Here is a 12,053-nt window from a genome sequence, read left to right as displayed (position 1 = left end):
TAACAGTCCCATCCTAATGTCTGAGATATCAGGGAAAGAATTGATGCCCGGGCCACACTGGATGCGTGAGTGGTGCGTGTGCGTCACAGAACGTCTTGCAATTCATTCACTGCCTGTGTGAGACGCATGTCTCAGCAACGTCCCAATCGTGGGAGAGTCGGGTACCGCCTAGTTTCTATGCATATCATGTCCGGTTCACAGCAAAATAGACATTGAAAATAATCTTTGACCACAGTTTCACTGTGTATCTGTTGAATATGTCACGACATAAATGTTGAAAAACTTGTACCTGTTTCAAAGTAAAAGCACTCTAGCCTTGGTTTTTATTGTTATTGTAAGATCTGAAGATATATGGCTTCATACCGTAGTGTCCTGGTATTTAGTTGAGTATATACGCCTACTTTTATTAAAGGTAGTCATAACAGAATCCCACATAGCAGGTCGAACACTGTCTGCAGGCTCCTCTGCTCCCTGCCCTTTTATTCTCTTAAAATACAGATTTGGCTTTCACAAAAGCTATACAAGATTAACTTTAAAAAGACCTCACGTCAACATATAAAACACCATACACATAATTACTAATATGTAAGCTATGCTAGATCAAAATGTAAAAAGCAATCCTTTGAATCAGCGATCATTTGCCACGGGACAGAAATTTTCTATGCAGGCACTGTGGCCTTCATTAAGGCCTGATCAGTGTATTATTGTTCAGTTAATAGCTGTGAAAAGACCCCTAAAACCACAATGATGTCCAGACACTGCTACTTGCATCTCGCTCTCTCTCTCGAATGAATATGCCCATAAAACTGCAGAAAATGTTTCATTGACAGTAGCTTTATAATGACTAACTATGACAATGACAGCAGGACTTTGTTTGTGACTTTTCACTCATTTAGGTGATGCACACATTCAAAGTGACTTGTGACTGGCCAATAAGATGCTAAAAACATATACCTGCACTGGTAGCCTCCTCCAGTGGTCTGTCCCCTGCAGGAGGAGCAGGGAGGAGTGGAGGAGGATGGCGCTCCAGGCAGGGTGGACGACACCTCAGGAACCTGCTGTGCCTCTGCCCCAGCTACTGCTTCCCCTCTACTTCCCCCTGCTCCACTTGCTGCCCCTCCCACTCCCAGGGGCTTGTGGATGCAGCACTGTCCAGAGAACTCCCTGCAGATCTTCTCCACCGCCTCCCGAACCACCTGGTCCTTAAACTGCAGGGATGAAATCAGAAGAGTGTAAGAATACATGTCTTGGCTTCTCCGGTGTCCAGCGACGGTGTGACCTTCTTACCTTCTCCATGTAGGAGGTGAACCACGCTGGAGGAGTCTTGTCTTCTTCTTTGGTGCCTTTCACTTCTTTCAGGATAACCTGATTAACAGGAGAAGAGAATATTCAGTCAGTAAAAACTGCATGTTTACATCTTTATCAGCCTATTACCTCTGCTAGTGTTGTTTGCTTTATTTGTTTTCCAGCAGGATTAAGCAAAAACTAGTGAACGGATTTCCATATAACTTGGAGGAAGGATCGGACATGGACAAATAAACAGCCATTCATTTTGGCACAGATTTGGACACAGGGGCGGATCCAAAATGGCAGATTTTATACTTTCACCATCAGCCACCAACTATTTTATCATCCACACCACTGAATGTACATACTAAAGTATTCCTATAGCTGTCTTTAACTTTATCTTCTGTCTAATCAACATCCCTCTAAAAATGTACAGTAACCTATATATCGGACTACCTTTTGAGGAAAATATGGAGCAAGAGATTTGTGGTTATTGAGGTTATTCAGGGTTTTCTGTCCCATGAAGTTGGTTCACTTCTTACAATGTCAAAACACCATGGTAACTTGCGATGAACTGCTAACCTGCTCGAGAGCAGGTTAAGTTTGAACATTTGACCGATAGATAAATGGAATAATTCCTCTGCTCCAGATTTTTCATGTGTCCAATCTGGTTTTAAAAGAGAGTTTCTAATAAACATTCAATAATAGGCTTATAAATATAATGGTTTATAGTCTGTATTTATGTAGCACTTTTCTAGTCTTGATGACCAATCAAAGCTCTTCACAGTACAGTTTTGCCATTCACACATTTACACACACATTCATACAGTGCATCTATATGCAGCACTTTTTCTACCACTCATCACTTACACACTGCCGGCACAGTCGTAAGGGGTAAGTTGGGGTTCAGCATCTTGCCCAAGGAAACTTCGGCACTTGGACTGGGGGAGACCAGGATCAAAATGCCGACCCACTGGCTAGTGGGTCGTAGGCCACATACACACCTGGTATTAACATGTGGTTTTTGTGACCCGATCACATGTGGACAGCTCTGAGTATGTGCATTCACACCTGGTGATAACATGTGGAACCAAATGAGTCTCGTGATCAGATCTCAGATCGGATCTCACTATAGGCAAATAAACACGTACATTATTTTTGTAAATGAAGACCAACCCATGTTGTTTTTACCCAGTCTGAGTACACAAGTGTGTCTGATGTCACTCTTTGTGTGTGTGTGTGTGTGTGTCTGTACAAGCGAGCGAGCGAGCGAGCGAGCGAGAGAGAGAGAGAGAGTGTGGTGAGACAGTCGCTGAATGAAACTCGCGCAGCTGCGCTGTGCAGAAAGATTTTGCCAATGTTAGGAAATTATCGATCATTATGTGGTGATCAAAGTTGATATCGTGGCGGTGATTACAAACAAATTCGAGGCTGCTCTGGTGTGATTGGATTGCTATCCGATCTGAGAGCGTTCACACCTGTATTTAGACCTGTCCGCTTGTGATTGATCACAAAAAAAACACATATTAATACCAGGTGTGTAAGGGGCCGTAGGCCAATTTCCTATTGATGCGTTCATTCTAATTCTATGACAACAGCTCAGAATATCATAAGAAGAATCAAAAACTAAACCCTTTGATGTCTTCTATCAGAAGAATGATCCACACACTGTTGAATGATTCTCATGGTTATAAATGAACATTTGAGACTCCTCTCCTCTTCTCTCTGCTTTGGCACCAGCAACAGCCTGGCATTACCCAGGCCTCCATTAACAAAAGTTTGCTACACATTAGACAGTATTGTTTATTTACTGTATATCCTTTAAATATCAAAATAGTTTCTAGTAGTTTTTTTTTCTATTCTAGTTATTTGATTGTGTTATTTACATATCAATTAGTTAAATGTAACTTTTGAACGTCGCTGTGACCGAGTCAACCTGCCGGTATCAGTGTTTCTTTTCATATTATATTCAGAACCTTATTCACGTTCACGGTTCTAAAAATTTTGCTTATGATCTAATTAATGACTACTTTTTCCACATAAATGCAATCATAACTGGAATAGAAAACCCGGAGTTAACTGAGACAGTTGATAAGCAGCTTCGGTAATCAGGATTGTTATGATTCTACCCTTGTCTGGAGCAGGGGTTTTGTTGAATTTTTAAAGGACTTTGACTTATTTCTTTTTGGATCTTTTTGTGGACTTTTTGAGTTTATGGACTTAAGCCTTGTTTATTTCCTTGCATTCATTTCTCTGCTTGAGTTATGTTTTTTCTGAATTGCACTTCCTGTTTTATTTTATTACTTTATTACTACCCCTGTTTATCATTGCAGTGCACTTAACTTATTGTCTTTGTCTGGTTTCCCTCTATTATCTACCTCGCCTTTACTAGTTTCACATGTGTCTTGTTAACCTGGTGTATAGACACTGCGTTTCCCTTTGTCTTTGTCAGATTGTCTGTTCTTAGTTTCTCAGCGTTGTCATTGTAGAGTTTATAGTGTTTGTTTTCTATTTTGTTTCTTGTGTGCGTCTTCAGCTTGAGAGTTTTAGATACCACTGTTTTCTTGATTGCCAACCTGTGCAACCTACCTTTAAGTTTGATTACATACTGATCATTTAATCTAGTATAGGCCTCAGAGCTCTGTGCATACTGGTAATCATTGTAAATATAAAGTATTGCCACTCACAAGGAAAATTTGTATTATAAGCGTAGAGCAACCAGTAGGTGATCTCAGAACCAACAGGCCTTCATCATGCGGCTGCCTTTTCACTCCACAGAATATATTTCAACAGAAAACACAAGATCACTGCTTTTTAATTCTGATCATACACCGCAAATCTTAGAATAATGGTGAGGATGAAGACAGAAGGCACACATGTTTTATCATTATTACTGAATCTAGCTGTGTACGAATCAGTCTATACTATATATTGAGTTCGCCATTTTGTAGTGCTGTCCAAATGTTTAGTGACATTTTTCTACCCTATAAAGTGCACTCATTGTTTCCCACAATGCATCATGAACCGATCTGTAACCGATCATGTCAGTAACCGATCAATATACACCATCATGCATTGCGCTAACGGCGGAGGGAAGAGAGGAGAGAGGGCAGCAGGAATAGCCAGACCTGTCGTACAAATGTAAGTAAGAGCAGAGCATCACAGCACAAACAAGTTTATTTCTACATTTAAAGATGGTCATTGAACATGTTTTATACCGTAACGTGTTAATACTAATTGTAAAATTTACATTTATAATTTACTGTCGGATTCTTCACCGGCCGACGTTGTTGTTGTTGTACGTCTTAATCCTGTACATCTTAATCCTGAGAAAATTACATTATTATTAAATTACATATAGTGTCCACAAGCATTATTTATTTTGCCGATGAGCTCACTATATAGTCCTCTACATAGACCCTATATAGTAAAGTAGGGGTTAGTGAATGAGTGGGTGATTTCAGACACTCACATAAATTACATCCCATACTTTGTATTCCCCTTCTGTTGTCCTGGAGTTTTAATTTTCCCAATCACATAATTAAATGTCCCCCTCTGCCCATCCACTACAAGCACACAAGCAGACAGACAGAGAGAGAAAGGGGGGTACAACAACGGGTACAACAACAAGCGGAGAAAGCAGAATCGCGGGCTGACCTTATATATACAGTCTATGGGGCTGACCAGCGCGGAGAAATGCACGTCCCATGTGAACAGCCAGGCGGCTGCGTGCTGGAGAACAGCGCTGCGCTGCCTCGCAGCGGCGCTTCCGCGTCCGGTGTTAACCCGGCGTAACTACTGTAACCCGGCGTACAGTAGTGCTGAACACTGCGGAAGTCTTCCACACTGCTGGCTGTGTGGCGCTGACACAAATTCCAGCTCACGCATGGGAGAGCGAGCGGTCGCGCCCGAGCAACTGCTGCAGCCTCCCAGTCCCAACGATCCAGACAAATGCCACATGTGAGTGAATCGCGTCCCATGTGAACAGCCCGGCGGCTGCGCGCTTGGGAACGGCGCTGCGCTGCCTCGCAGCCTCGCTGCGTCCGGTGTAAACCCGGCGTAATGAGTGTGGGGGGACGGGGGGGATGAGGTGGGGGGTGGGCCAAGACCATGTAGGGAGACTTCCAGTGCCTTGTTACGACACAAAACCCAGGAAGCTCAATCGAGTCGCTCAAGCATGACGTTTCTGACTTAGAGGAACCATAACAAAATGCACGAGTGTTTTTTCCCCAGAGTTTTTGGGTTGGTAGACATGCCAGATACCCACATTAACGTGTAGAAGCACTAACAAAGTGGAGTTTGCATGCTATGTCCCCTTTAAAGTAAAACTAGAATTACTGCACTGCGGTTGTGTGCCTCCGTCAACTGGTGGATTTTGTCACTGTGACCTTTGACCTCTGAAATGAAAAATCAGTTCATGCTTGAGTCCAATTGAACATTTGTAACAAATTTAAGAGGATACCTCAAGGCGGTGTTAAGACAACGCGTTCATGAGGTAAAAAGACTTTCATGAGGTCACAATGACCTTTGAACTCTTAATTCTCATCAGGCCATTCCGGAATCCAAGTGATTGTTTGTGCCAGATGCCTCCAGTTGCTGGCACGAGGGCATAAAAATTATAAGAAAATTGCCAGCCTGACTTGAACACTTGACTGTTTGAAAGGTGAGTAGTGATTTCAGACGAAGATTTTCTTTCACCCTGATGAACACGATGTCAACCTCAGTGAATAAAGTGGACTAAATTCAATGTGATTACCAGGCTAGAGCTAGCAACATATACAATGAAACAAATATGAACCAGCAACAATACAGGTTGTCCAACTCTTATCAGGGGTAGCTGAGTTATCATCCCTGATGAATGAAGAAGACACGCACTAACATGTGCCCTACATGTGCTTCTGTTTGTAGGGGGTCTTACCATGCCCTGTTCTGGCACTGCAGCCTGGACCTTGCGGCTGACTACCTGGGCCAAGGTGGGGCAGTGCTGTGGGGGTCTGAAGCCCCGCTTGGGCTCTGCTCCACTGGCCTTGGTGGCGGGGACCCTCGTGGACTGACCTCGAGTCTCATACACGTTCATGTGCAGTCGGTTTCCCTGCCTCGCTGCACTCTGGGAAACAAGTGAATGGGTCAGTCACAACTGCTGCAATTTTTGGATGAATTTCTCAACTAAGCTGCGTCTCTGTACAGATAACAACAAACAGAGGAGATATCATGAAGGAGACTGGTGTCCCCTGAGGCATTGCTGTATCTAAGTATCTGTGTACATTTTTTAAATAGAGTAACAATCTTTATACTTATAAGTGTGAGCTGCCATTTTCTTTTGCACTGTTTTCTCCTGTTGGGTTAAGCAATTGTCTTTGCATTGGCTGTTTGTTACACCAGGGTTAGTCAGCATTTTTTGGGGGGGAGATATGGTCTATCGTTGAGCTGTGGGTAAGAACAGGTCCAGCTGCATGCTAAACTAGACACTTGTGCTGTGTGAAAACAAGCGCAGGTTCAGCTGTACAGGTGCTAAATAGCAGATAAACCAGCTAAGCCTAGTGTTATACTTTTGACCTCTGTGAGGGTATAAGTGACATGTATTTCATATTCAGAGGGTGCATGGTGCGCACCAATTGGAGTAGAAAAGTTGTACAATAGGAACAATTGTTGTGTCTGCAGTTGTACGTGTGTGCGTTCACAAGGGAGTATAGTTGAGGCTTAATGCAGGTGTCATGGAACTATATCATCTTTATCATGGAGCTCAATAACAGGATAACTCGCCTGCAGGCACTGGGGCAACAGGATTATCATTTTTAATCATTGTTTTATCTCTGTAGTTCCACAATGAATTACTATTAATATTACAATTAGGTAATGGATCACATACAATTATATAACTTTGTCAGTTTTTATAGTTTTGGTCTCAAAAGAACACACATGATGAAAGATTTGACTTATTGAAATCATTAACAACTTTTCAACGTTTTAAGACTGACCATAATATTACCAAGTTACTTCAACACATTGGTTACTCTGCTTGCAACACACTGGACGTGTGGACTATTCAACCAGGCAGAAAGAAACTTCCAATAGGTCTTCTTAAATTAGCAGACTTTGTGATATATACTCATCTCTATTTCATATTCCACTAGAGGCAACTTTATATCCAGATAATGATACATATCATTACAATATTCTCCACCATGTAAATTGGGTGCATGTGTTTAACATCAGCTGTTATCTCCCTCCATCTTCATGTCATAAGGTATGTCTCAGGTAAAAGCCTTGTTCAGCGTCTGACCCTGGGGTTTGTTTTGAACATTCTGAGTTCTTGTGTCTCTCTTCTGTAGACTCCCTCTGCACTGTTTGATATGAGTTTTGTGTAGGTGGTAAGAGAGGTTAGTGGTGTTTTGAATCTGCTGTGTGCACCAGTCTGCGGTGTAATTTGCAAAGTACAGTTTACTGCATTGTGCCAGACTTTACGTCTATGGGAGAGAAGTACACTGGCAGCTCCTTTAGGTATATGGTCCTCATACTTTTGCTTGTGTCATGACTTGGTGCCATGTTCAGTGTTGTTCAAATTTACAGCACAACAATATTAACAATAGAGCAAGAAACAACAGATATTATTCTATCGTCACACGACATATAATGTTATATCACACAGCCCTAATTACATTTGAATATATGTTTGACACACGAAAAAATTTAAGCTGATCTGTCAGGTCGTCATTCATTTTCATTGTTTGCAGTTTTTCATTTTTAATGTTGATGTCACTAACGTTCCCTCACCTTTCAGTTCCAGCTTCCTGCCCTCGGGTGTTTCTTGCTGCTGTCATAGTCTGCCCAGCCCTACTGTGTTTAACCTGTTTCTCATTGTCTCCCATCTCCTGGTGCGTTTCGCCTCTTTGCTCCCTTTTGCTTGTGCCAGATCATCTTATATTCTATGTGACTAGCCACCCAGTCTTTATTCCTCAAGTCTTGTTGGTCATATTCTCTTAAACTAGTTTTTTTACTGTGTCATCACCTCCTCCAGTGTACCTCTGTAAGTAGCAGGAAATGAATGAATAAAAAATTCACCTTTCCAAAATTGTTGGTATTGCATATGTTAAGGTCTCAAAATCTGCTTTGTCAAGTAGTAGTATGCAGTTACCTCTGTCAAGCTTCAAACAGGCAATGTGAGCTGAGCTAAAATATGGTGTAGACTACCTAATTGTTTCCCTTAAGTATATAAACGTGCATAGCAATTGAACATGTCATCAACTTACCTTCAATGCCTCCTCATACTCCACTGGAATAAAAGCAGAAACAGATTTTTCACATGACATTAATATTCATGCAATGCTAAATAGATTGTTTGGTTTTGCAAATTATACTACTATATTTGACTATATCTGTTTACTTACCCTGACTGTTGATGGACACCTGAAGGCAGAGAGGAGAATCATTCTCATGTAAATAGGTCGGTTATTGATTTGGTGATACAGTTTTAAGAATTTAAGGGTGTAATTTTAAACTGCTGTAGAGCCTTTTGAAAATAACTCATCTCAACGTTATCCATGTTGCACCATTCATACAAACATAGACCCCATTCAGACCTGGTATTAAACATCCATCCTGAGTGAACGTCTCAAAACTGGTCAGCTCTAAAGCCGTGCTCGTGGTCAATCCTGCAGAGGATCTCCTGCTGTGTTCTCACATGGGCTCCTCCCGACTTTCTGCAGACTTTATACTAGGGGGCCAGGTGGAGAAAGTCTGCAGAAAATCTGTAGTTCAGTGCATGTCTGAAAGCAGCTTAAGTTTAGGTCTGAATGTTCACGAAATGTGTCCTCAATGCATTCTGAAATCTAATCGCTCAGACCATATTCAGATTCTTTCCACTGTGTGAACACAAAATTCATGTTGAGCCACATATGACAGACCGCCCATGCAGCTCACATCACTGAGCCACTACTGTGTCAAAATAATTCAAATCTCTTTCTATGCCTCTCCGTACCTATATGTTGATTTGTTTGTGGCCACAACATCAACACTGATAAAATCTCATTCCATTGTAGTGCTGCTCACGGCAGCTTAACACCCAAACCAATAAAATAATGAATTTAGGTAAAAAAAAATTTAAAACAATTGATAAATCGTTACAAAATAAAACTAAAATTACTATAATTTAACATTAAGAAAGGAGACAGGTTACATAGGTTTCATAAAGATATCCTTTTGAAAACACGAGGAGAGCCAATATCCAGGGGCAGTGTGTTCCACAGTTTAGGGGTGTAAAAACTAAATGACAGGGAAGCAAACTGTTAAAAGCCTCTCACCTCCTCGTTCTCCTCGTCAAAATAGGTCAGCTGAAGGCTGCACAGGCCAAAGGAACGCTTCACCTGCACACAAAGCAAACACACGGACAGATGAGACGAGGACAGCGGACTATGGGTCAGCTGTTCATGGATGACTGGCAAACACATATTTTCATATAAAATTGGACATGATTCATTTTCCTGAGGTGTGTGTGTCTTCTGTGTGTAGCCTGTGTTCATCCCTGCTCTGCCAGATGAGGCAGTGTTCAGTGGCTTCCCCTTACACTCGTGCTGAAAGCTGGACACTGTATCCAGGTAACACACTTCCCACTGTGGCTCCCTGTGTGACTTTAACATGAGCGACTGACAGCTACTGACTCTTATAGTGTGTATAATCCACCAAATCATGACAAATGAAAAACAGATGCTGCTAATCCTTGTGCAGCAAACCCACTCACGTCTTTAAATGAAAAAAAACAACAACTCAAAGTGAAGTGTGACGTCTGTGACTCAGCAGCACTCAGACAAATGAACTCTTCCAGGCAGCTGTGGCTCAGAGAGATGGACCATAAATCCCAGGGCAAATGGCATTTACAATGTCAATTATTAAACTAGCAGAGTGCTGATGCTTGTCCTGTGTTAATGCTCCAGAACCTACTTCAGAATTATTATTTTCATTATGGCGCTCAGTGTCCTACTCAAACAGTTCTACAATATACTAGGGCTACATCTAACAATTATTTTTATTAATCGATGAATATAATAATGAATTTATAAAAAATAAAAAAATAAAAACATGTGTCATTTAAATTTATTTAATAATCTTCTCCTTAATACAAACAAATCTGACAAAAACAAACTATGCACTGCAAGGCATATTTTTCCACAACAACAAATAGCCTAGTCTGAACTGCTAATCTGGCTTTTACAGTCCCATATCTCTCCAAAAATAATGGAAGAGCTTGTTCCATTAAAGTAAAAGGAATATATCAATCTACATTAAGCTGTCCAACAACAAAATAAATGAAAACCAAAGTAAAATTCAAGTAACCTTCTGGAGGAATATAAACACTGTGTAAATTCAAGTTTAGCAGTCTATCAAAATATTAATCTTGAAGTAGCCTACCAGTTGTATCAATGTCTGTATGAAGTCAAAAACTGACTGTAAAATAAAATAAAGTATAATTAACTAGTATTTCAAGAGTGTTATTAATTAAATAAATGTTCTTTTCTCATTTCAAGTAAAATAAGGTTAGCATTAAAAAAAGGGCTTTTGAAAAAGGCATCTTAAGATAAAGTGCTTAATTTTAGAAAAGATGTAGTTTGACTTTCCCCATTTCTTCTTTTTCTAATGTATAACTACATTTTACATATAAACAATCTCAACAGACATTAACAACTAAACACCTTTAACTTTCCTCTTTGTTCCCACTTTCTCTGGTTCAGTGAAGTAAACTCTACCGTGTAAATAGAAACGCTCTGTCATAATCTAATAACAGGTCCATATAGAACGGCTTCTGGGTCAGGTCCAGACCGGCGTCCGACCTATGCTAGATGATCGTGGGCGTTTTTTCGCTTCAGCTTCAGGTGAGTCCATACCTTGACTGTGCGCAGCCACCTTCCTTACGAGGCACGTTCGCGAGTTGACGTATTTACATAATTGATGACGTCGATTACATTGACGCGTTGCCCCAGCCCTACAATATACTGTCACTTTTTTATTGATTGTGTTCTGGCTGTTGCGTGCAGAGCTTCATCATAAAGTCTGTGGTGCAGAGTGAAATTAGACAACTTTATGTTCATTCTACCTGGTTCATCTGCAGTGAGGATTTTTCAGTCAATGCTTTTCACAAAATGAAACTGATTGTGCTTTCTTACTGTTCGTTTTTCCATACATTTGCATGTCAGGTATTTCAGGTCTGTTAAGCAATCAACACAATCTTAAGACCCAAGCTCAGTAATTCAACTCAATATAAAGCATTACAACAAAAAACGAATGTTGTGCTTTTACCTTGAAAAATTCTTAATAGTAAGAGATTCTGTAGATCAGCACCAGAAAGTCCCTTGAATGTCGGTGTCAGTCCGAATTGGGAAAATAAAAATAATCAAATTATGTAAATGACCCAGCAGGACAGATGTTATTGGCCACATGCTTCCAGATGTCAACGGCTGCTGTAGTTTATTCAAGGGCGTAGAAGACATGTTTAGCTCGGTCGACAGACTGACGGCACACTGACCTGCCCCCTCCACCACTTCTTCAAGCAATTTATAATAGAAAGTGTGAAATCGATTAGATGAATTGTTCACGAGATAAGCATTATCCTGGGTCCTTCCTAACCAACCAAAACCACTATCACTTCATTGTATTCTCTTGTTGAGAGCCATTTTCTGCTTTGATGTTGTTTTACAGCATGTAATACAGACAGACAGAGAGACAGAGAGACAGAAAGACAGAAAGACAGAAAGACAGAAAGACGTTTGTGGAAT

The 12,053-nt window shown here is 40.9% G+C and overlaps 1 protein-coding gene across 7 annotated transcripts in view; it reads right to left on the bottom strand.

Moving 5' to 3' along the window:
• nbr1b (NBR1 autophagy cargo receptor b) overlaps window positions 1-12,053 on the bottom strand; it is a 45,775-nt gene that overhangs the window by 27,246 nt on the left and 6,476 nt on the right. For all 7 annotated transcript variants that reach the window (XR_004698567.1, XM_035180648.2, XM_035180651.2 and 4 more), the window contains exons 2-7: window positions 9,588-9,650; window positions 8,676-8,694; window positions 8,538-8,560; window positions 6,206-6,394; window positions 1,288-1,365; window positions 955-1,208 (exon numbers count right to left, since the gene is read on the bottom strand). Coding sequence is in view for 6 of the 7 variants with exons in the window: in XM_035180648.2 (XP_035036539.1) it covers window positions 955-1,208; window positions 1,288-1,365; window positions 6,206-6,394; window positions 8,538-8,560; window positions 8,676-8,694; window positions 9,588-9,650 (626 nt within the window). In the remaining variant the exon portion in view is untranslated. The remainder of the gene's footprint in view (window positions 1-954; window positions 1,209-1,287; window positions 1,366-6,205; window positions 6,395-8,537; window positions 8,561-8,675; window positions 8,695-9,587; window positions 9,651-12,053) is intronic.

The sequence above is a fragment of the Hippoglossus stenolepis genome, chromosome 16 (genome assembly GCF_022539355.2).
Source record: "Hippoglossus stenolepis isolate QCI-W04-F060 chromosome 16, HSTE1.2, whole genome shotgun sequence".
Taxonomy (NCBI): Eukaryota; Metazoa; Chordata; class Actinopteri; order Pleuronectiformes; family Pleuronectidae; genus Hippoglossus; species Hippoglossus stenolepis.
The sequence above is the reverse complement of the archived record's forward strand: the minus strand, read 5'-3'. Positions and strand labels throughout refer to the sequence as shown.